Source organism: Protopterus annectens, chromosome 1.part0, assembly GCF_019279795.1.
Source record: "Protopterus annectens isolate FY-2018-M chromosome 1.part0, PAN1.0, whole genome shotgun sequence".
Lineage (NCBI taxonomy): Eukaryota > Metazoa > Chordata > Ceratodontiformes > Protopteridae > Protopterus > Protopterus annectens.
Window position 1 is genome coordinate 678915981 of NC_056725.1, and position 27329 is coordinate 678943309.

Sequence of the window (27329 nt, forward strand, 5' to 3'; positions counted from 1 at the left end):
TTGTTTCTTAACACCATCGAAGTGTTAAAATCGGGTCTATATTAAATCAGCGAATGCTGATTTATCGACCCCGTGTATGCAAAAGCTTACAATCCCGAACAGTTAGAACAGCAATTTTTTTTCCAAGGGAAAAAAATCGCTGTTCCACAAAAGAAAGAAAGAAAAAAATCTTTAAAACATTACATAAAGTGGGGGGCTTTGCCCCCCCACAACCCCCCTACTTAAATATACCATCTTCAAGATCGCACTACAGTGACAAAAACGGCAAATATCTGGCAATTAAACCCAGAATGATGTCCAATATACATTGTTTAATTAGGTCATCAGGGTATTCTCTTTGTCTGAACATTGTACAAAGGGTGTCTAGCTCAGTTTTGAAAAGTTTGTCATCAGAAATCATTCTAGATATTTTTTTCATTTGGCCCCTTACCAAATTGTGTTCAAGTCTCCAATGGTGACTACTGTGAAAGTGGAGGTAGGAGTTTGAGAAGTTGGGCTTCTGAAAAATGTTGGGCTGAAAACTGTTACTACTTTTAGTAATAGTAACGTCAAGGAAGTTCATCTGCTCAGTGGAAAAAGTACAGGTAAAGTTCAAAAATACAAAGGTATTATTTGTGTATTCAAAAAAACTCCAAAAACTTCTTAGTGTCCACCCAAAAAATACAGATGTCATCTAGAAATCTAAAATAGGTGTTAAAAAACTGAGAGTAATTACAAATAAAAATAAATCTCATTTGCCACCTCCACATTACCATGTTAGCAAAAATGGGAGGAGAAGGACAATGTTTATGTTTGAATCAGTAAATGATAGAGCATACCTACATGCATACACATATATATATATATATATACATATATATATATATATATATATATATATATATATATATATATATATATATATATATATATATATATATATATATATATATATATATATATACATATATATATATATATATATATATATATATATACATATATATACATATATATATATATATATATATCTATATATATACACATATATATATATATATATACTTACATATATACATATATACATACATATATATATATATATATATATATATATATATATATATACACATGCATATATACATACATATATACATACATACATATACACATACATACATATATACATACATATACAAGGGTCTAGGGAACTACTAAAGGGGTGGTGAATACTGCACAACGTGGCTGGGCTAATATATGCCTTTGGGCAGATAGCCCAGTACCAACCTGTGAACCTGTATATACATACATACATATATACATACATATATGCATACATACATACATACATACATACATACATACATACTCTTTTATACTTTCAGCTGATAGTCTCACTTACACTACTGTCACTCCTCCACATCACTACTTGGGACTACCAGCAGTAGTTCATCTACTAACTTGGGCTGTTTAAAAAAAGAAATCTTACATTTGCTGTTTACTTGTATCAATAAGTAAATTAAAAAACATTGCTAGAAACTTTCATTACTGTAGCAGGTAACATGCAATTAGAAGCACATTTGCAAATAAATGCAGTGTCACATACATCAAACTATAGTGATGTAACTATCATGACAAACAACAGAATCCCTTCATGGGGTGAGTTACATTTGTATAATGGGTGAGGATTCTGCAGCTGGCCAGATGGTGAAAAATAGGTTTGCTGAATAGTATTTTACTGCACAGTGGCACACTGGATAGCATTGTCACCTCACAGCAAGAAGTTCTCTGTTTTGATTCTCAGCTGGGGCATCATCTGAGCAGTCTGTATATCCTCCCTGTGCTAGCATGTGTTTCCTCTGGTTGCTGTAGTTTCCAAAGGCATGCAGTAGGTGAATGGGGCACTCTAAATTGGCCATAGGTATGACTGTGCATGCAGATGTGTGGCATAGAAGAAGAGCTGCAGGAAAGATCGCCACCTGGAGGTGTGAATCTTGGCTGTAGATGATCGTTGCTGTTGAAGTGATACCCTGGCACCATATGGGGAAAAAGGGGTTGAGGATGAATGGATGAATGGATGGCTAAATAGATTTTGCTCTATTTCCTATTGACTATTCATCATACTTCATTCTGATAACAGGACTAGAAAACTGTATCTTTATCATTTTATAAGTTAATTTATTGTATTTGGTACCTAAAGAATGCATGAGATAAGGAATAAAATAACTTTTGTTTGAGTCAGTTCTCTCTTAATAAGATGTTGTGTTGTATCTTAATTTTTTTTTGTAGGACAAAGAAATTTATCGTTGGCCAATTAAAGAGTCCCTTAAAGCCATGATTGCTTGGGAATGGACTGTTGAGAAAGCAAGAGAAGACGAGGAAAAAGAGAAGAAAAAAACACGCAAGATCTCACCATCAGCTCAGGTATGCTGGAGGTGAACAAGAGTTTCACATTGTATGTTGTTTCTGAACTTGTCTGGTTCACATATGGAATAAAGTCATGAAATTATTATCTGAGCATCCTGTGGCATTATCTAAGACATAATAGTAACTGTCACAACACACCATACTTCTCTGTCATAACATATTGTACACTACAGGTCTAGTTGCATGAGGTTGCAGGCCCTTGTATCCTTATTTGATTTCTTTTGTTTCGTTTACAACAGCCTACTGGTTGTCACAAAAAACACATTTAAAATGATGTAGGCCTGATATTTGGGAGTCAAGGACTATTATCGTAAAAAAATATTCATAGAATGTTTTTAGAGAGAATCCTTTAGTACATATTGCCTTAATAATAGGCTAAGCAATTTACAGTTTGCTTATCGTATGATGCTGGTTTTACTTTTGCGTGGTTTATGAGTTGGTAGTGAATATTGTGCTTTAGTCTACTATTTTTGTATGAGGTGTAGTTTGTACAATGTTGAGTGTTATTGTTAGGAAAAAAATATGAATGTTCTTGTGGTTTTCACCTTCACACTGCCAGTTCAAGCTGCTGTAAAATGGTACCATAAATAAAATTATACCACAAAGGCTAAAGTGATTTCTATCTAGGTATTACTGCTAGAAAACAGATATAATGTCCCCCAATGTTTTTCACCTAACCAGACACAATCAGATAAATTAATTAAGAAGAAGCAGGAAAGAGGAAGGCACTCCACTTAATAAACTAAAGGCTTTTGTTTTCAGATGAGTCAGGGGTGTGCAGCAAGTCATCTAGAGCTTTTATGGCTGGAACTGTTAAGTGAAATAACTGAACTATTTTTGACATGAGGCTAAACGTGCAACATTTCCTTCCTGCAGAACAATGTGAAGGTAGTCCATAATATTGTTTGTCTTGTTTATTCACAGGCAACATATGATCCAAGCCATGGCTTTAATCCTCAGCCTATAGACATTTCAGGAATGGCGCTCTCCAGGGAGCTTCAGGTAAGATGTAACTACTAAACAGCAATCATCCTCTGTGTAGAGTGAGTACGACCCAATTGTCGAACATTAACTGCCATTTATAATGCTGGAACACTGATTACAGTACAGCAACTACCTGTGTACTGAGTTCTTTTATGAAATAGGATACATCTCTATATCAGAAAAAAAGGGCAAACCCAGTTGCTAACAATAGTATCCACAATTCAAAAAAGAACTGTTGATTATTCAGTGTCACAGTCAGTAACAGTTAAAGGAAGGACACAAAAGGGTGAAGTGTATTAAACTAAGAAAAAATGGGAAATGTGGTTCTTCAAGCAAACACAAACCGACACACCCCTAAAAATGTTAAAACAAGAGAAAACAAAGAAGCAGCTACATCTTTCAAGTCTTGGTGCAAAATGTAAGAAAAGGAACATTATTTGCACAGAACCTGTATTCAGCCAAAACTAGAAATAGATGGATCCTGCTACTGTAAAAGTAAGCTGGTTAATAATACATTAGCTGTAAGGTGATTCCCTTTAGTGGGAGAGGTTGTTGTCATAATCAGTTCCCTTTATCCATTTTTAGTTGGGGGAGCCTAGGTACTCTGTGCTTACTCGTTGTCTTTAACAGATAACTGTTATGTAAAGTTTTTCAACAATGAATGGCAGAAGGTGGAAAGGCATCTTAGAATGTACTAAAAACATGAAGTAGGTGATTCTTAAACTGCAGAGCTGTTGAAAATAATCATCAGACACAATGTGCATTGTGCTGTGCTCTCTTTATCCTAATATAGTCTATGGCAGAACAGCTTGCAGAGAACTACCATAATACCTGGGGACGGAAGAAGAAACTGGAGCTGGAAGCTAAAGGTAAGCTTGTCTATTATTTTTTTTTTTATTTGTACTTCTTTTCCTGAAAATGGAATAGTCTGCATGGTGTGTTATTGTCATGGCTTACCCTAATTGTGTCACTGTGATATTCTGAATTGTTCCCCTGTCTACAGTTGACAGTAAGTGTGAAATATTTTGTTGTATCAGGTGTGCAGAAATGCCTAGAGATCCACTGTCCCAGTTAAGAATTCCCAGGTACCAGAACTAACTTTTATGCATAACAGTATTTTATTTTGTCTAAATAAGTGCTGCTGATGCGTAATGTAATACTTGCTTGATGGTATAGGGAGATAATCAGCCTATCCAGTCTACCTTTTAAGTACATTTACCATTCTACTTCCCATCCATCTCTCCTTTCCATTCACCTTTTTAACACCTATCCCACCCTTTCTTAAATACACCTGTAAATGTCAGTCTCTGCAGCTCATTCAGTAGTCCATTGCGCAGATCCACAACCTTCTTTGTGAAGAAGTATTTTGGGAAATCAAAGGAGTTGTTAGTCTCTACAATCTACTGCCTGCATTCCTCCTTCCTCTTTGTCCTTCATGTTAAGCAAATCTCTTTTCATGTCTCCCTGACATTACCTTGTGCACCAGCACCATGCTCCCGTTTTTTTTTTTTTTTGGTTTTGTTGAGAAGGTCTCCAGCTTCACTGATTCTTGTCATATTCATTAGCATCCATCCAACACATCTTGCTGGTGGCTTGCCCCTGGATTCCTTCCAGCAACCTAATGTCCTTCTCCTTTCATGGTCCCCACAGCTGCACGTAGTACTCAAAGTGTGGCTTGACAATGGACTGTTTGAGTGGGAGCATCAACATTCGGCTTCTGGAGACTGCTGCCTTGAGGATGCACCAGCACTGTTCACTTTTCTGCTGTCACTCTATTCATGGCGGTCCATTTCAGATATGCCCAACCCCAGAACCTTTTCCTGCTGTCTGTGTGTTTGTCTGTCTCTCTCTCTCTCTATATATATATATATATATATATATATATATATATATTTACAGCAAATATACACTTTCCAGCAGATACTTCACACCGAGGGTGTGCCCTTTTCCTTTTGACACCCCTACACACATTCTACTTATCCCATGCTATTTTAAACAGTTAAACACTTCAGTTATTTTGTTACGCACTATAGTCTGGAAACCCATGCCATATAACCAGCACTATTTCAGTGAAATAGTGTATTCTGTTGCCAGTGGTGAAGTATGACTCTTTGCTTTGGAAATTATGACCTGTCATTCATACCCCCCACCAATCATACCTCTTCTGTTCAGATTATTTGCATTTCACTTTAAAAATAAAGATCATAACTTCAGAGTTGTGTACTGGTAATTGTTGTTTGACTAATTTTATATCATTGCTGGCTGACTTCAGAGTTGTGTACTGTTATTTTTGCTTCAGTGTATAATTTTTCAGATCTCTGCTGAAGGTGTTGGTTTTCCCATACCACCCTCCCTATTCCTGTCTTGTTGTTTAAATTTGGAGGCTTTTGCAGTAGCCCGCCCCCACTATAGATTTGATCTGGGACACTCCCCCAATCCAATCTCTTTACCTCATTCTACCTAATAGACTCATTCTGCACTTATTTTTAGTCATTTTTAAGTTAATTGCATTTTTGAAACTGTTTGGTCTAACATTGCTACATACTCAAGTGTGCCAGCTTGCACTGCATTTGAATTGTTTTTACTGCTGTTTTAGCTACTTTTCTGTATATATATATATATATATATATATATATATATATATATATATATATATATATACCGCACTACAAGGACAAAATGATTGACTTCAACAATTGGCTAAGCTTCTGGTGCCATTCTAAAGGGATCCAGTATCTGTCTGCCTGGGATGACATGGTCGACAGACCACGATGCTTTGCCCCTGGGATTCCGGATACTGGCTAAGGTTCTTGCTTCCCCTATAGTGCCTTTTTTAGGCAAGGTTCAAATGACAAATTCACCACTGTAACAGGAACAGGCAAGCAAAAACTGAGGGTGATGCTACTCAATGCTAGAAGTCTAAATCTCAAAATGCACTCACTCGGGGCACTCCTTAAAATGGAAAACATCGATATCTGTGCAGTGACTGAGACCTGGTTCAAGGCTCCAGAAAGCACCCCTGCACTACCAGGCTATAACTCATACCACACTTTTCGGCCATGTAACCTGGACCGGAACACCGAAGGCGGAGGTGTGTCCATATTCATTAAGGATATCCACACTTCCAGGCTAGTTGCTCAGCATAATGCAGACGAGGCTATCCAAGTGCAACTAGCTCTGGGCAAAACTGCAATCCAAATTGTAGCTTGCTACAGATCACCCACCATGCCCCAGGATTCCCTCTCCTCTTTTCTTGATATACTGAAAAATATTAGGGTTCAACCAAACACCCTAATAATGGGCAAATTCAACTACACCACCATTAACTGGGAACACTACTCATGTACCAACTCCTTCGCTCAACGCTTTCTGTAATTCAGTAACTCCAATGCCCTGGATCAACTTGTCCACACCCCCACCAGGGGCAACAATATCCTAGATCTAGTCATTGACAACATGAGTGACCTGTGTTCCTCATTGGTCCGATCCAACCTTAAGCTGATTACCCTAGATATCCACATCCTGCCCCCACCCCCATTAAGGAAACCATGGTAAAAAATTTCTCCAAAGCCAACTTCATGCTTCTTAAGACAGAAGTGGTGAATTTTACTACACCCATGCAGATGGACAATACAGTTATGACTACTGAATCCTACACAATTGCACTTTACAAGCACTTACATGAGTGCATGGATCATGCTATCCCAAACAGAACCAAGATGCTATCCTCCAAAAAAAGGAAGCCATCTGGTGGTCCCCTGACATAAACAAACTACAACAGAAGGAAGAAACAGTTGCAAAAGAGAGTAAAATCCCATGAGTGGAGGAGCTCCCTGGTCAGCCTCAGTAAGAAGCTGCGATCCCTGATAAAATCCTCCAAAGCTAGTTATGAAAACAAAATCACCACTGATTCTAAAGACAACCACAAAACATTCTATAGCTATGTCAAGAATCTCAATGGCAACACTCAGATCTGCTCTGAGTTACAGCACAATGGCACTAAATATACAGACCCAACTGATATTGCCAACATCCTGGCAGATAGGTTCAGTGCTAACTTTACCCCCCTCTCACCCCCTAAAGAGCCCATCTCTATACCGGAGGAATGCAAATTTCCTGTAATCACGGCAGCACAGGTAAAAACCACACTCTCCAAAGCCAAGAACACAGCATCCATGGGACCAGACAACATCCCAGGCTGCGTTCTACACAAACTACAGAATGAACTGGCATCCCACCTAAGTACAATGTTCAATCATAGCCTCATCTCAGGCTTTTTGCCTGATGAATGGTGCACAGAGACGGTTATCCCACTCCACAAGGGGGGGAGCCACCACGGACCCCGGGAACTACCGCCCCATTAGCCTGACGAGCCTGGTCTGCAAGGCCATGGAACTTATAAACAAAGACATTGGTAATCTCCAAACTCTGGACCTCACCCAGTTCTGGTTTGTAAAAGGCAGATCATGTCTCCTAAACCTACTAGACTTCTTTGAAGCAGTCACCAAAGCTGTAGACAAGGGTAAGGTGGTTCACACAGCCTATCTAGATCTTGCCAAGGCTTTCGACACCATCTCCCACTCTGAAATTATAGATAAACTCACTAAACTAGGTATAAATCTCTATGTCACAAGATGGGTTGCCAACTGGCTCACTGACAGAACCCACACTGTGAAAGTAGCAGACTCCAAATCTGACTTCAGACCAGTGACAAGTGGAGTACCACAGGGTTCAGTCCTGGGTCCTCTCCTGTTTGGTATCTACTTCTCTGAAGTACAGGCTAACACAAAAGGTCTTTGGCTAATGAAGTTCGCAGATGACTGCAAACCAGGAGCCATAATCGAAACTCCTAACGATGTGGACATCCTACAAAAGGGTCTCACTGAGACAGATGCCTGGTGTTAAAGCCATGGCCTCAAGCTCAGTGCCAAAAAGTGCATTGTCATCCCCTTTTGTAAAAACTCTGTACCCATGAACTACAACATAGGCAGTAGTATACTTAACACTGAAAGTGTGATAAGAGACCTTGGGACACAGGTGGACAGTGGTCTCTCCTTTGATAATCACATCACCACAGTAGTCAGGAAATCCTTCTACGTGGCACACCTCATCACAAAAGGTTTCTCTTCCAGAAAAAAAGAGGTCATTGTTCCCCTCTACTCATCACTCATTAAACCCATTATAGAGTACAACGCCCCTTTTGGTATGTACCTCACAAGACATCTACAACAACTGGAAAGGCCGCAGAAATACCTCACAAAGAGGATTACCAGCCTCAAACAGATGCCCTATGCAGACCGTCTAAAAAAACTCCAGCTTTACTCCATCGCATATCGCCTACTCAGAGGTGATCTCTGCCTAACATACAAAGCTATGTCAAACCCAGAGCTGTTGGACATGCTCCACTTAAAGAAATCCCAATCCCTCCGAGCTACATGCTCTAGGGACCTAAACCTTGTCACCACAATAAACAGAACATGCAGGAGGCATAGATTCCTGTCCCAGAGACTTCCCATACTCTGGAACAGACTACCTATCTATGTCAAACCGAGCTCCTCATTAGCACTCTTCAAGAAAATTCTTGATTGGATGGGAAATAGGAAATTCACCCCAGGGATCACCTCATTGGCTCTGCTCCACAGTGGCACAGGAAAATTATTTTCTTGGGTGGCAAAAGCCAGGTTACCTTTTTGGATGGGCTTGTATAGGCCCTAGGGCTGATAGCCTAGTACCTAACTATGAACTATGAACCTATAATCCCCTTCTTTATTGTTATGGTGCCAAATAACTATCACACAAAATAGTTCAGTATAGAATAATAATCTCCTTTATTGCAAAGAGAAACATGTAAGTGGGAGACTAGGAAATCAAGGTCCTGACTCCTGGAAGAACAGAATACTACATTCTTTATACTTTTTCTGATTAAAAGCAACATTATTATAACAAATCTTAGAGCAATCACTGACCAATTAAAAATGAACTGTATAGCATTAATTTTGCTAGGATCTCCTGACTCCTTGTTTATGACTTTCTGTATTAGGCATAAGTTCCAAATTTCATAATAGAGATTTTGAACAAGACTTTCTACATTTCTGCCATGCTGGCAGTTTCTGATAAGTGGCAGGAAGCAAATCATCAGATACATACGGAAAAACGCTCAGGAATCCATCTTGTTTTTAAAAACATATTAAAATGAAATACACACACCAACACATTTCCTTCTCTGTACATCTTACCCTTCACATTATGTTCTCTGGAAAGCAGAGCTTGGCCTCTTTAGCCTGGCCCAATACAAATTTTCTTTTATCCATTTTACCAGTCTGAAACACTTCTCAGAATCATCTGTCAACTTCTTTATTCCATTTCTCTTCTGTGGTTCCCAAGAAAGGATGCAGTGTTTCTTCTGAAGTCTCATCAGTGGCCTAAAAGGTGAGAGAATTACCTTATTGTGCCTGGACTCTTGGTCCCTTGAGATGATTGAGGCATTCTCTTGTTCTCTACTGCTGCCATTTTGCTGTGTTTACACTGATCCATTGGTGCTGTTACGGCCATTCCCCAAGCCGTTTTATTGTTCTGTAGCTTTATTTTGCCTGCTCAGTTTTTCTGCCATTGATGGTGTTGGTCTTTTGGGCTATCTCCTTGCATTTCTTAATACTGAACCTCAGCTGATAGCTTTCAGACTATGCCGATTTAGCTTTCCTTGGTTTCAGATTGTCACATCCATCCACTTCCATCCCTGTGTCTTTGTGGTATCTACAAACAGGTTGATTGAATTTTTTCACTTTTGTGATGCTGGTAGTAATCAAATTGAAGACTTCAGATCCCAGGATTAATCCATTTGACATTTCAATACTTGTCTTTTCTCTTAATATTTTCTCCCTCACTGCCACCCTTTATGTATTTCTGTCTAGGTAGATTTCCACACCTTTGATCGTTTTATCTCATAAACCTATTTCCCTTTAGCTGTCTTATCACCCTTCTTTGTGTTACCACATCAAAGACTTACTAAAATCTATCACTCATCCAGCTAGCCCTTTTCTTCTTCTGTCACTCCCAGTCAAAGAACTGGATTGTATTCCTGTGGCAGAAACTCCTAGCTTTGAACCCATTTGCTGTTTGATGCCCCAAAGATTATATTCTTCCACAATGTAGCCAGTCTGTCCATGATCTTCCATATTACTGAGGTCAGACTTGCAGGTCAAGAGTTCCATGGGCTGCTTTTGTCTTCTTGTGGAACAGCATAGCAGTTTCAGAATCCCAGTCCTCAGGAATTTCTGTAGTGACCAAGGACTGGTTTAATATTTTTGTTAGATGTTCTGTTAACATTCTAACCAAATCTTTAAAGGAGGGTCACTGTAACAGTAAATCATAATATTTGGGTCTACTCACCTGCTGTATTGGTCTATCTACAATGTATATAAAAAGTTTACACACCCTTGTTAAAATGCCAGGTTTTTGTGATATAAAAAAATGAGATCACAATAAATAATTTCAAAACTTTTCCCACCTTTAATGTGACCAATTGAAAAACAAACAAATCTATTAGGGGAAAAATATAAAAACAAAAAAATGTACAATAAGCTGGTTGCATAAGTGTGCGCACCCTTAAACTAATACTTTGTTGAAGCACCGTTTGGTTTAATTACAGCATTCAGTCTTCTTGATACACACTTGCCATCAATTAAAGAAACTCTGATTAACTCCAAATAAGTTCAGCTGTTCTAGCAGGATTTTCTTGACATTTACTCAGTTGCCTGCTACAGCAAAAGGCATGGTTCTCAGAAAGCTTACAAAGCATCAAAGGGATCTCATTATTGAAAGGTATCAGTCAGGAGAAGGTCCACAACAATGGATATACCGTGGAACACAGTGACGACAGTCATCAAAAAGTGGAGAGAATATGGGGCAGCAGTGATGTTGCAAAGAACTGGAAATCCCTCCAAAATTGATGAAAAGACAAGATGAAAACTGGTCAGGGAGACTGCCAAGAGACCTACAGCAACGCTGAAGGAGCTGCAGGAATTTCCGGCAAGTACTGGCTGTGTACTACGTGACAACAATCTCCTGTAGTCTCCATATGGGTAGGGTTGCAAGACGGAAGCCTTTTCTTACACAAAAAAATCCAGACCCAGCTAAAATTTGCAAAACAATACATTGAGTCTCCCAAAAGCATGTGGGAAAATGTGTTATGGTCTGGTGAGACCAAGGCTGAACCTTTTGGCCACAATTCCAAAAGGAAAGTTTGGCACAAAAATAGCACTTCACATTACCAAAACAACACCATCCCCATGGTGAGGCATGGTGATGGCAGTATCACGCTTTCGGGTTGTTTTTCTTCAGCTGGAAGTGGGGCTTTAGTCAAGGTGGAGAGAATTATGAACAGTTCCAAATACCAGTCACTTTTTGCCCAAAACCTTCAGGCGTCTGCTAGAAAGCTGAAGATGAAAAGGAATTTCACCTTTGAAGACGGCAATGACCCCAAGCATACATCCAAATCAACAAAAGAATGGCTTCACCAGAAGAAAATTAAAGCTTTGGAATGGCCCAGCCATTGCCCAGACCTAAATCCAATAGAAAATATGTAGGGTGATCTGAAGAGGGCTGTGCACAAGAGATTCCCTCACAATCTGACAGATTTGGAGCATTTTTGCAAGGAAGAGTGGGCAAATATTGCCATGTCAGGATGTGCCATGCTGATAGACTCCAACCCAAGAAGCCTGAATGCTGTAATTAAATCAAAAGATGCTTCAACAAAGTATTAGTTTAAGGGTTTGCACAACTTATGCAACCAGCTTATTGTATAATTTTTATTTTTTATATTTTTCCCATAACAGATTTGTTTGTTTTTCAATTTAATTGTGCAGGTTATAGGTCACATTAAAGGTGGAAAAAGTTTTGAAATGATTTATTGTAGTCTCATTTTTTTATATCACAAAAACCTGGCATTTTAACAGGGGTGTGTACACTTTTTTATATCCACTGTATATGCTTAGCCACTCTCTGCGTTCCTCCTGGAGACAATATCCCCATTCTTGAGGATACCCTGTCCTGGTTCTCCTCTAATATTACCAATAAGACCATAATCATTGGCAAGGTTAATATTAACTGGGCCACCATTCAATCTCCTACAAACTCCTCAAACATAAACCTGTATAACTTCTCACAGCTAATCAACTCTGCTACCAGACCCTCCAGGGATTACTGCTGCCGTAGTACCCTTGACTGGATTCTGGTCTCCCACCCCCATTACATCTTGGATAGTGGTACCCTTCCTGACTCTCTCAGCGATCACCTTCCCTGTTTCACTCATCACCTTCCTTCCCCTTTACAACTATCCCACACTTATATCTCTACTCGCTCCCTAAAAAACTTCAACCCTGACAGCTTCTCTAACTCTTTGAATTCCATAAACAGGAGGCCTTTAAAAACCCTTTCCCTGGATAATGCTGCTTTCTACTTCATTACAACATTCTTAAACCTTCTAAATACTTTTGTTGCTCCCCCCATAACAAAAAGAATTAAAAGCAACACTGTCCCCTGGTTAACCAAAGAGACCACAACCATCATGCATCTCCAAGACAAGGTCTGGAAACACTACCAGAAAAATAAAACTCCCAACTCCCTGAATAAATACAAACTATTTTGTAACTAAATTAAAAAACGTATTGTAGCCGATCGCAAATCTTACTTTTCCTTGCTTCAAAACAACCATAAAGCAAACCCTAAAAAATTCTGGAATGGTATCACCTCCCTTCTTAATTCCAGTAAAAAAGAAAACCCTTGCCTTGACCTGAATGCCACCAACCTGGCCTTAGCCACCCACTTCAGTTCCTTCTTCATTGATTCCATAGCCAAACTAACATCATCCTTCACCAATAATACTACATCCGCATCTCCACCTTTTCCCATTTCTTCTTCCCCAAACACTACCACCTCCCACCCCTTACCCTTCTCTATCATACCCATTCCTACATCTACCATTAAAAAACTCCTTCTGAAATTAAAACCATGCTGTATCACCCCTGAAAACATCCCTTCCTACTTTCTAAAACTAGCTGCCGACACCATTGCTTTCCCCATCTCCATTCTAATAAATCGGTCAATGCAAGAAGGCTGTGTACCCCAACTCTGGAAAAAGGCCTTTATCCTCCCCCTTCACAAAGGGGGCAACAACAATAATATTTCCAATTTTCGACCTATTGCCATCCTATCCCCTATCTCATAGGTTCTCAAAAAGTGTATCCACCTACAACTTTTACCCTACCTCATAGATAACCAGCTGCTTACTCCCACAAAACACAGATTCAGACCTGGCCACAATAGTACCACTGTTCTCCTCTCCTTCTTTGAATCCATCAATAAAGCTCATGGTTCCTGCTACCTCGTGTCTACTCTCCTTCTGGACCTATCGAAGACCTTCGATACTATCTCTCATAACCTTCTTCTGTCAAAACTCTATAAACTTAATCTATCCTTCTCTTCAATCAACTAGTCCACTAGTTACCTTTCCAACAGGCAACAAGCAGTCAAATGGAAAAAAGCCACCTCCTCCTTCCTTAATACTCCTACAGGTGTACCCCAGGGTTCCATATTAGGTCCCCTACTATTTAATATTTTCATAAATTACTTCCACTAGACTATTCCTAATACTAAACTTATCCAATACACAGATGACTCCACAATTATCTGCTCTGCCACCTCCATCTCCACACTCGTTAAACTAACCAAAGATGCCTTCTCTTCCACTGAACAATGGATGTTAGATAACCACTTAGCTCTCAACATGTCAAAAACTAAACTCATAATATTTACAGCTTCTAAAAACTCCACCAGAGACAAAAACTCATTCTCCATTACTAGTCAGAACAATACATCTCTCGAGGTAGTATCCCAGGCCAAACTTCCAGGTGTCCTCATTGATGAGCAGCTTAAGTTTGATACCCACCTACAAATGAATAGCAAAAAACCCCACCAGAAACTTGGTATGTTATACCGCCACAACAGTTTCCTCACTCCCTCTACTAAGATTGTTCTCACTATCACATACATCATACCCTCCCTTATACAGTGCCCCACTTCTTACTATCCTACATTCTTCTCTCAAGACAAAACTCTCTTCCTGTTACAACAAAATTTCCAAATTTGCTACAGGCTACAAATCCTCCACCCACCATTGCAGTGCCCTTCACAAATTTAATTGGCTAGAGCTGCCCAATTATCTTACCTACATTCGACTCACCCATGCTCACAAACGTATCTTTAGTCCTTCTCTCTGCCCCTCCCTTGCCGCCTCTTTCAAAATGCATCTACCTGATCAAATTCTAAGATCCAATAACCAGAACCTGATTGAACTGCATAAGGCTGTACGTCCAGCAGGCAAACTTCTATTATCCTATTCTCTAGCATGCCTTTGGAACTCCCTGCCACCTCTAAGAAATACCACCCATATCCACTCTACCTTTAAGACCTTGCTTCACTCCCATCTCAACTCTCTCTGGGAATGTTCCTGCTCTCACCCCACATAACTCCCTCAGTCTTACACACAGTTTTCTCACTCTGCCCTCACTCTCTTCTTACACTTCACCCTGTGGTGCAATGCTGCTTAGTCCACCCTCTCTCCTCCTCCTTCTTGTTACTCCCTCTTTACTTACTTCTACACTAAACTCCTCCTGTCCCACTTACCCCATCTTAACTCTCATAGGATACCTATATGAAGCTTCTTTGCGTCTTCTGTTATATTTCCATTGTATGAACAAACATAATTGTAAATATTTACTAATGTTTTTTGAGCTTTTCTTTTTAATTTTTTTATACTGTAATTCTTATAACACTATGTTTCTTCACCTGCATTACTGTATTACCAAATTGTTAAAGATTTTATTACATTGTGCAATATCTTTATGGAGCTTTTCTCCCCAGGACTCCATTGAAAATGGGCTCTGCTCGGCCCAATGGACTATCCTGGTAAACAAACTGCAAATAAAATAGAAAATAAATAAATACATGGGAAAATATTGAGTGGCCTTCTGGGGATCCTTCTTTCCTGAAAAAGAAAGTATGTTGAAATGATTCATTTATATAAACTACATGGTCACCTCCACCACTTTTGATGCCTTTAAGGATGTTATACAACCTAATTATTAATGACCAGACAATGGAGCTCCTGTATCAAAAAGAGCTGACAGAATGTGCAGTGCACCTGAGTTATATAATAATCAATAAAGAGATCCTGCAACAATACCTGTTAACTCTTCCTCTCATAAGAGAAAGATTGTTCATTGAAACATGATCGGAAATCCAGATTAACTGACAGATATGGTACAAAGTCTACATCAAGCTGTTTGCCTATATTTGGCATATAGTCAAACATCAAAGTCTGTTTTACGCCAGATGCAAGAATGCATGCAAAGTGTACTGGACAGATGTATAACGGAGGTGAACATGACAGGTTGAATTCAACCACTGATAGGACTGGGGATGTATTCTCAAGTACATCAACAATGCAGTAGGTGTGTCTTCATGACAGTCGCATTTAAACCTGGTGCTGAGGATGTATACATGACTGAGGACCAATACATACTTTGAGGGGGTTAAAGCTTGTCAGATGTCTTAGTTTCCATTGGCAGTGTATTTGGAAGGTTCATAGGCTCATACTAGGCTAACTTTCCTGATGGGCCATTTTAAGCCTAGCCAATATCCCAAGGTCAGAACCAAACCATGCACCTTGTGTCTGTGAGGTGAAGACCTCAACCATTGTGCTAAACCCAGGAGATTACTTTTTTGAAGCGTTATCAAGGAAGTTGAAGGTCAGGTATTCAAGAAATCAGCTATTACACCCACATACACACACACACACACACACACACACACACACACACACACACACACACACACACACACATAAAACAGTTTTCCAGAAACTTCTTACAAGCAATAGACCAGAAATAGACTCCACCCAAAAACTTTGTAAGGTAGATTGTCTCTACTGAGCTCCACTTCTAGAGCAAAAGGAAAATTTCAACAGAGAAAATCCCAATCACTGCAGGATGGCCCTACCCTTTAATCCTTCCTCTGAACTCCTATAAGGCAGTATACAACACTGATCATCAGTTTGGGAGACTGTTGTTATACAGAATGGTATATTACGATCTCATATCCTTCCATTCCATTGTCACATGCTCACTCAAATAGGATTTGGAAGCTTCACTGTTTATATAATAATTACTGAAAAATAAGGCAATGCAGTGGAATCCCATTTATCTGAAAGGATTTTTATTTCAGACTTTTTTTGGTATTTTAATAAAAAAGGACAGGACATTGAGACCAGTTTTGGATTTAACAATTTGGAATAAGTTGATCTTGAATGAATTCAGAATGATGATTTTAAAATCAGTTCTTAAAAAATAATTAATTCATGGCAGTTCTGGACTTGAAAGATACTTGCCCTGGCTTCCCTATAAGTGACCTGTTTACAGAAAATATTTGAGCTTTCAAGTTGCCCACTCTGAATTCCAGTTTTCAACCCCCTCATTTTTTCTGTCTTCAGCTCCAAGATTATTTACCAAACGTGCAACTGCATTTTTTTCACATCTCATAAAACAATAGTTCACCATTTTTATTATCCAGATGACTGGCAGTGACTCAGACTTGGGAAGGGTTGTTACAGCATTTCATTAATAATGCTGTTTCATTCATTTCATAAACTTCAAGAAGTCCCCTTTAACTCGACACAGATAGTAATTTTTCCAGTGGTACTTGTTTATTCAATTTTACTGAAAGTTTCTGAGACGCATGAGAATACGGTTCTTTATTCATGATCCAAAGAAAACACTGAATATAACCCACATTCACAGCAAGACAATATTTCAGGGCACTTGGGTATAGGTCATCATGCATTTTACTAGCTTCCCATGTAAGACTGCCATTGAGAAAATTATAGTAACATTGAAAAACATCAGTAAATAAAGAATTTCTTTGCAGGGAGGATTCCTGTTAGCAGAGATGCTGTTTGTATGCCCTACCATAATAGGTTCCACTATCAATTATCAAGTAACATCTGGATGAAGTGCCAACCTTGAAAAAATTGACAGTTATGACTTCATCCAGATGAAAATAAGAAAATAATTTTTTTGGGGGGCAGGCCTCCATGATTACATAACCGTGGAGGATTAGAGAATGTCAAAAAAGTGAATAATTGCCAGCACCGTTATAGAAACATCACCAACAGTGATTTTCTTTGTCAAGCTCCAGTTGTTGAGTTTATTATTTATTTATTTTACATTTGTTGACCGGGCTAGTCTAACTGGATATATGTCCATTTTCAGTAGAGGCCCGGGGAGATAAGCTCCAAGACATGGTCCAAATACAATAATACAAGTACAAACAAATAAAAAATAAGAAATAAAATCTAATATTCTAGTAAATATAGCAATTTTCCTGGTATGGAAAAAAAATGCATCAACAACGGTAACATGTATTTCAACAGAGAGGTTGTAACAGGATGTAACATTGAGGTAAAAAGTCACAAACAGTGCAAATTGAAAGAACTTAGACAACAATGCAGGTTAAGTCAGAGGTAGATAAAAGGAAATAATCATAGTAAAACAAAGGAGAAAAAAAAGAAAGAAAATCATCAGTACTTGTAACATGTGAATTACAGCAGAAAGGTTCGGCAGGATCTAACACTGAGGGCCTGCAGTATAATATAGGGCTATTTTTAAGTATGGTGACATATCGTATAGGTTAAGTCAGAAGTGAAAAAAGGGAGTTTGATATGTAGTATTGTAGCAAAGGATTTGCTTAAAAAAAGATATATAAAGAGGATAGACATAGTGAAAAAAGGTAGAACAGAAAAATATAATAAGGTGGGAAAATGTAATAGAGGATAGTAGGGAGTGGATAGGTAAGTCAAGTTAGTAGAGGTAGATGACTAGTCTGGTCTGGAGCAGGGGCATAGCCAGTATGTTTTGAGGAGAAGTTTAATTCTGTTTTTAAATAGAGATAGAGAGGTGAGTGAGGTGATGTCATTAGGGAGAAGATTCCAGGATTTACCTACTGTATTAGAGAAAAGAGAATCCCCAGCTCTGTTATTAAGTTTTGAGGTGTGGATAAGAAGTTTGTGAGATGATCGTAAGGACTTTAGGTTTTTATAGGGGGTGATGAGGGTTGCCAAACTTGGAGTATTAGAAGGTTTATATAGAATGTTGTGGGCAATGGTTAGTTGGTGAAATTTAATCTGTTGTAGTTCTAACCATCCTAGCTGTTTTAAGTTTATACAGTGATGGGTTCGGAATGGATTGCCTGCAGCACATCTTGCAATGTTATTATAGGTCATTTCCAATTTACTGAGGTTATTCTTGGAGAGATTAGTAAAGATGGAAGAGGCATAAAGGAGTGTAGAGATCAAATGGGTGTGGGCGATAGTAGTTTTAACAGTAGGGGAAAGGAATGGTTTAACCCTATAGAGACAGCCAGTTCTTTTATTGACAGTCTTTATGGTATTATTGATGTGGATATCAAAGTTCAGATTATTGTCAATGGTGACACCTAGTAGTTTGGTGGTATAGTCAGAAGATATTATAGTACCATTGATAGATGTCACTGAGAATTGAAGAGGAGAGGACTTCAGAGTAGGAGTGAAGAGGAGGAGTTTGGTTTTCTTTGGGTTCAAAAGAAGGCAATGCTGAGTGAACCATTGTTCAACTATGTTAAATACTTTTTGGGTGAGAGCATGAAGGTCATGGGAGGATGTAGCTGAACATAATAGTGTGGAGTCATCAGCATATTGTATACATGTGGCTTGTGGGATAGCTAGATGAAGGTCATTAATAAATATGGAAAAAAGAAGGGGTCCAAGTAGGGAACCCTGAGGGACACCTAAGGTAATGGGTAAGTGGGAGGATAAAGTATTATGCCAAAGTACTGCTTGTTGATGTTTGACAAGGTAGGATTGGAACCATTTTATGGAAAGTGGGTCTGATGACAGAGATTTTAGTATGTTTATGAGAATCTGGTGGTTTACCATGTCAAAAGCTTTAGACAGGTCAATAAATAGAGCAGAAGAAAGATTATTCAGGTTTTGTTGTTTGTTAATGTAGTCAGTAAAGGACAGGAGGGCAGTAAATGCTGTGTGTGGGTCTGAAACCATGTTGACAGTTGGAAAGTAAATTGTTTTCAATTAAATGGTGAAGAAGTTGTTTATGGATACATTTCTCCATGATTTTAGCTAGGGGAGAAAGTAGGGCAATGGGGCGATAGTTTGATATTTCTGTGGACTGTCCACCTTTATGTAGGGGTATAATATGGGAGATTTTCCATAAGGTGGGGATGTAACCCTCGGTAATAGTTCTGTTGACCAGTATGGAAATAGGATAGGCTATGGCATTGGATGATAGTTGTAGATATTCAGAAGGTAGTAGGCTGCAGAAGGAGAGCATGGTTTCAGTTTCTTCAAAAGGGTTTGAATAAATGTGGTTGAGACAGCTTTGAGATGAAAGGGGGGTGGGGTTGAGGAGTATGAGGGTAATGTGAAGGTATTTGATGATAACTGACTAGCTAGTGTTTGGATGGTATCTGTAAAGAAGGTATTGAAGGTATTAGCTGTATGGATGGGATTTTTCTGGTCTGTGTTTTGAGGGTTTGGTGTTGTGGATTGACCTGAGTAGATTAATTTGTCTAGTGTAGCACCGCAACACCAATGATGCAAAAAAAGACGGTAAGCTCACTGTCACTGTTATGTTGAAGAAAGTAGCTGCTGGCTCACTCGAATAAGGGGTCAAATGAAGATCTTCTTATTATGTAAATGTAGAGTGTAATAAACACCAACCACAAGAAAAACGTACACTTTTACAATATTTGTTAAGTGCTTTCATCTGCTTATCGCAGACTTCATCAGAACAGCTGATCAGTACGCTTAGCAATCCATTTAAAAACTTTTTGGCACCAATCTGATCACCATTTTTAAAGAGCCCTTACACCATTATACTCTATGTACAAAGTTATAAAATATATGAATCTATAATAGCTGTAAACCCAAGATCACTTAATTATAATACATTTCACAAACGATCCTAGCTAAAATATATTATTAAAACCATATTTTTCTATATAACAACTGATATAAATTTCAAACACTTATATTAAAAAATATATATATAAAATTATAAGTTGTATTGCTAATAAAAGAAAGGGTTTTATAGAAATAGATTCATTAATACCCGGTTCCCTGGTTGAATCTGTTAATATTTGCCACATACTTTCTTTTTTACTTAAAAGTGCCTTAAAATTACCTCCTCTGTTGGATGTAACAATTTTGTCTATAATGGCAAATTTAAAACTATGTTGTTCACCATTCTTTTCAATATGCCTACATAGTGCATTTTTATGATCATGCACCCTAATTCTGTACATATGCTCATACATTCTTCTCTTAAATTGTCTCTCAGTTTTGCCTATGTAATAGGCTGAGCATAATGTACAGCTAGCCAAATAAATAATATTTTTACTATTACAATTCCCCTTTCTAAATCTAATACAAGTCTTATTTATATCTTGTAGTCTAATTCCATCATTTTCATTAATCAAACAACACTGATTACATGCTCCACATTTAGTAGTAGCTTTGCTGTCATAGGTTCGTAAATCATTCTCATTGTTCCCTATTTTCAACAACCTCTTAATATTCATGCCCATTTTGTACACAAAACATGGTTTCTCACCTAGTATATCTTTCATCTTCTCTGCAACTATTAAATTGTTCCAATATCTATAAATTATATCCATTACATTTTTCACATGGGGAGAATATGTTAATGTGCAAACTCTATTTATGGGTGTGTTCTTCAATATTCCTTCATTTTGTTTAATATTATCTTGTCCAGTTCCTAACACGGGTATGTACTTTTTGCCCCATTCTTTAATAATATATTGTGAAACATCCTTAAGCATCCCCTCAGGGTAGCATCTGTTCCTGAAAATTGACGTTATAAATTCAATTTCTTCAACCATCATGTTATAATCTGAGGACATTCTGGCGGCTCTTATGCATTGTCCCTTGAAAATATTTTTTAGCATATGTTGTGGGTGTTGACTAGTAAATTCCATATATCCATTTGTGAAGGTTTTCTTTCTGTAAATCTCTGATTGAAATCCCTTCTCTGTATGTCTGATAAATTTGTCCAAATATGGAATCCCATCATAACTTACATTATAAGTGAATTTAAAAAAACTACTGGAATTATTCAAATAATTTATAAATTCATCTATCATATTTTCAGGATCCTTCCAAAGGACAAACATATCATCCAGAAATCTTGTATAATAAGAAATATATTTGAAATACTTGCTCGTAAATAAATATGTACTCTCCCACTCTAGCATAACCATATTAGCAAAATCTTGGGTTTACAGCTATTATAGATTCATATATGTTATAACTTTGTACATAGAGTATAATGGTGTAAGGGCTCTTTAAAAATGGTGATTAGATTGGCACCAAAAAGTTTTTAAATGGATTGCTAAGCGTACTGATCAGCTGTTCTGATGAAGTCTGCGATAAGCAGATGAAAGCGCTTAACAAATATTGTAAAAGTGTACGTTTTTCTTGTGGTTGGTGTTTATTAAACTCTACATTTACATAATAAGAAGATCTTCGTTTGACCCCTTATTCGAGTGAGCCAGCAGCTACTTTCTTCAACATAACAGTGACGGTGAGCTTACCGTCTTTTTTTGCATCACTGGGTAGAGTAATTGCTTAATGCTGGCCCAGAATTTCTGTGGGTTGTTGTAATTAGGTTGTTGATACTGTACGAAGTATTTTTGTTTGTCAGAAAATATGGCCTTTTTAGTGTCATTTCTTAGCTGTCTAAAGGTTAGTTGGTCAGCAGTGTTTTTTGTCATTCTCCATTTGGCCCAATATTTATTTCTGATGTGAATTTTGTGTTTGGTTTCGTTAGAAAGCCATGGAGCAGACTTGGTCTTAATTCTTATAGCTCTGGAAGGAGCATGATGGTTAAGAATGGCAAGAAAGGTAGAATTAAAGAAATTAACGGCTTCATCTAGAGGCAGTTGTTTTAAGGGAGTCCAATTGCAAGCTCTTAGTTCCATTTGGAATAGATCAGGGTTAAATTTCTTTTTGGATCTAATATGTCTAATGGAGGTTGTGGAGGGGGTGTTAGCTTTATATCTGATGATGTAGGTAAGTGAGTGATCACTGATATCATCAGGGAGAGTTCCAGAATCATAGTAGAGAGTATGATTGTTTGTGAGAATCCAGTCTAATATGCTTGTTTTTTTGTTAGCTTTATTTATTTATTCTGGTGGGGGAGGTAATGGTTTGAGAGAAACCATATAGGTTTATGTGTGTGGTAGGAAGGCTACTACTATAGGAATTCCAGTCTAAATTTATGTCACCTAGAATTATGGTTTCTTGAGGCAGGTGTTGGAATAGCCAGCAGAGTATATTTTCCAAGGTGGCTATGTTATTTCCAGGGGGCAGTTCCAAATGATATAGTTGTAATCAAGTTGTAACATCATCCAGTGGCTACTGGGCTGCTAGGAAAGCAAACCCCATAATACACTAATTGACAACATACTCCTTTGAATATGCTTGGGGGCACAGTTTCATGGCTACTGGACTCAACAGAAAGGGTCTTTGCATGTTAGCCTTAAAGAAGTGAAAGCTTCTGCAAGAGTCATGGCTTCTTCCAGGACAGCTTCCTTCCAGCACATTTGCAAATATGCACAGACTACAAATATAGTAACACAGCACCTTAACCAGCAAACTGCACACGATTTTATATGCTGTGGGAAGAAACATTTTGAATTTGGGCCTGGCAATTCTACACAGTCTTCAACTTTTTGTGGTCTGTCTCCTAAATCATAAAAATATTCTAACATATTCCCTCAACAAACTAACATATTTGACCAATGAATGGCATCTAGATCATGTATGTTTCAGCAGAAAGTGGACCAGTATGATATGTCAGAGATGGATTTATTTGCCACTCTTTTTAATGGTCAGTTTTCAAAGCTTTATTCCCTTCTTTGTCACCACACAGTTTGGAAGCTGAATGGTTTCGCTTTTCCCTGAGCTCAAGATGTGATATGTGCCTCCCTTCCAATTTTGGAGATGATGATCTTTCTAAAAGCAAAATAATGAATGTATTATCAAAGTAGATTTAAAGTGCCCAAGATAACTGTGGTTTTCTCCTTCAAGGTGGCTGACATTTCAACAACCATGTCAGTTGCCATTACACAAGGACCAAATGACTCAACAGCTTGGAAAAGTACTACAGCTGAATCTCAGAATATTGCATCTCCCTCTGAGTGATTTATTCTATGAAAAATTAGTGAATATTTTCACAGATGTCAAACACCCTACATCTAAGAAATTAACCCATCTAAGTTGTAAATGTTTTGTAATATGGGCATCTGCAGAAGGACTTGAGCCTGTTTGTGCTCCACTTTACACTATTTAACTATCCAACCATCCTTTTGAAGCTAACATTCTCCATTCTTCCACTACAATTCAGATTTCTACTGTTTTAGAATAGATGTCTGTCTTCCTATGACAGCATAAAATTCTATTACAGTTTTCTTTAAAATGACCTTCGCTTGAGACCACAAAAATGGTAAATCTTCCCTTATGGGGACTTATTTTTCCTGTTAGAAAATTAACTTTGCTACCTTTGAACAAGATGTGCCATCTTGGTCATTTGTTTAGTTATTGACAATTACTTCAGGTAGAAAAATTTCTTAAGTTTAAGTTCAAAACTTCTTAATCTAACTTCCACAAACAGAGAGCATCACTAAAACCTGTCGTTTGTTGATTCTAAAAGGGGTTTTTAGCTGTCGCCTTGAACCAGCCTGTTCAACTGTAAGTGTTTTATCCTGACTATCGGAACACTGGAGAATATTTGCTGTAGACTTTGGATATTCAAAAACAACTGAGATAATATATTAGGAGGACACATAGCTTCAACAAAACATCAGTTGTTTGTATTGTTCAAGAAAGACACGAAAAGCTGTTACAAAGCACATTGTCAAATGACTGTCCATTTTATTGCCCTTGCTGTGATAAATGCAAAAACCTCTAGAAAGTCCTGTTAGAGCTCATCAAACTAGAATGGTAGCAACTCACATAATTTAAACATGTTTCTGCTCAAGACAATGTAGAGGAAGTAACACAGACTAATACAAATGTTGACATCCTGAAAGTAAACCACTGTGTTGAAAACAGAAATTTGACTTCTTAGTACGGATCCTTCGATATTGCTTCACGGCACCTGCAAATACTACTTAAAAAAAACATTAACAGCATCCCCAAATATAGGGAGCTGTGCCCCTCACTCCCCGTAATTATATATACTAACTCTGAGATTGCGCAATCCACAAGAAAAGTGAATATTCCCCTACTTGAGGATTGTCAGTCTCACACACCTGTGAACTATCTGAGTAGTTGACCAAATGCAGTCAATTAAACAGATGGTCAACCCAACTACCTGTCAAACAAATGAACAAAACCCCAAATTTTTGTACTGCAAGCACACATCTCTCTATGAAGTTAGTGATTTCAAAGACCTCAGGAAGGTACAACATGGAGTTATTCACATGAAAAAGATTCAGAAATTGTGCACAAATGCTGGACATGTTTCAGAACCTCACAGTGCCTACTTAAATTAGTAACTTCACTGGTGTAAGATCAGTTTGCTTACAAAACACAAATCAGCTGCTGAATAAACCCAGATGTTATGATTTATGTACTATGCTGCAACACCTTTTCCTCAGAGATCTACTGCTATAATGAATATCTCACACAACTTTATTAAGCATTCTAAGAGATATCTCATTTGGTCTCTGTGCCCTATCCTCCCTGATCACAAATGGCTTCTTCTGTACCATCTTATGGATAATCAACTCATCCTCTTATCATACAGGAATCTTCCAGCTGCTCTTAAGTGAAGATGGAAGTATTTCCTTCAGAACCATTCTCCTTCCATCTTCGAACCTTTGTCTTTCTACACTAGTTTGCTTATCTCTTTGGCTGCCTTTGTTGTTAGGCTTCATAAACAAAGAAACCCATTTTGCTTTCTTTTATTTATCTGAGATCCCTTTTCACCTTGTGAAATTTGTGACTGGTTTCTTTCTTCCTTTCTAGCAGTCTTCATATTACTATATGACTACATCTTATTAACCCCCCTTATTCTTAGAGGCCCTCTCCTTTTTTCTTGCTTATCTTTCTGTTCCTTGCACCACACTGATTTCTTCTTCCTTGTTTTGATATTTATTTTTGTATGCAATCTTTCCTCCACTGCCTTACATAAACTGCTGTTAATTTCCCCCAAAGTCCATTCACTCCTTTGGTCATTTCCATTTCTGTGTGCTGTCAGCCACTGTTTGCAATGATTTTCTGTGTTACACCTACTGAAATCTCTCTCAAACATTTTGGTATTTGGGATCCCCTCTTATATAAGTAGTCACTGTTTGCTTAAGTTTCAGCAGCATTATATCCCCTGGTTCACACAGCACTGTGTCAAGCATTTTCCCAGTTCTAGGATTTCATGACACCATCAGTGCAAATCTTTCCCAGTCCATAATCTCAACTGTTTCCTTCTTCCTTCATGTGCATGATGCTGGAATACTCCAGTCAATCACCATTTTCTGTTATACACTTTTTACGTATCATATCCTAAATCTGCCTTTCATCAGCTTATCATTCTTCTTCTTTAAAGCCTCCAGTTATCTCTAGAAAGTGCCTATTCACCCTTCTTTCCATCATGACTGATAAGCTACTACTTTTGCAATCTTTGATTTCTCCTCCAATCCACTTTTTCTCTTCACTCACTTCCCATAACACCTTAAATTTAATTGCATTTCGTATATTTTCCCTCCTGCTTTTCCTACTGTTCACAAATACCTTAAAGTCTAGGATAACTATATCCCAGCCTCACTTTTTGCTGGTCTATGTTTCTGTTACTCTTTTTATGTGTGCTGTCTCTGATTCTGTAGGTGCCAGAATTTGATCCTTTAATTGCTTACTGTTCTTACCTTGGTAAAAATTAAGCATTGCCTTCCATTCTTTTTGAGCTATTGGTCATTCTTCTGTGCCCTGATTCATCTCCAGCCTTTTTTCCTTCTTGCCAACCTCCAGCTTCTTCCTCAGCCTGTTTTTTTTTGCTTTGCCTCTTCCCATTTCCACATCATTTTAAAGGTATGATTATCTGAATGCCCCTTTCCAGCCCAGCTTTCAGCACTGCCATGTACTGTGAGCAGAAAAGGACCTTAGCCATATCAAATAATTCAGTGTGCCATATCTTACCCCTTTTATCCTCTGTATTGTATCCACGATACATTCGTAACACCCCCAGACAACAGATGAGTTGAACTGATCTTCTTAATTCTTGATGTGCTAGCTTTGGCCACTCATGGTACTTCAAAAAGGTGGCTGTGCTCCTCAGCTCCCTGTACTTTGCACCTAACGTTTCATTTTCCCGATCCCTTCCTCAATAGCAACCTCCGAAAGAACATTTGTCACCCTGTAAACCACTATATGTGAGCAGTCCATGCCGGTTTTAACTTCCTTGGTCACAATTTGGCCTGCACTTTCTAATGTTAGCCCTTGAACTGTTTATTCCATTACCTCCACCACTGCCATGACTACCACCATCTCCACCACCATCAATAATACCAATACCAGCACCACCATCACTACCACCACCTCTACCACTACCATCACTCTACCACCACCTCCGCCATCACTACTATCACCTCCACCACTACCATCACTCTACCACCACCTCCACCATCACTACTACCATCATTACTCCCACCACCTCCACCACCATCACTAACTCCCCCACCACCATCACAACCACCACCATTATCACTGCCTCAACCATCACTACCACCACTACTACCACTTACACTACTATCACCACCAT

The 27329-nt window shown here is 38.3% G+C and overlaps 1 protein-coding gene across 1 annotated transcript in view; it reads left to right on the forward strand.

Moving 5' to 3' along the window:
• Positions 1-27329, forward strand: part of LOC122794026 (ryanodine receptor 1-like) — a 2146276-nt gene that overhangs the window by 1283358 nt on the left and 835589 nt on the right. Inside the window, 3 exon segments of the mRNA XM_044062140.1 lie at positions 2269-2403; positions 3331-3408; positions 4184-4259. Coding sequence (XP_043918075.1) covers positions 2269-2403; positions 3331-3408; positions 4184-4259 — 289 coding nt within the window.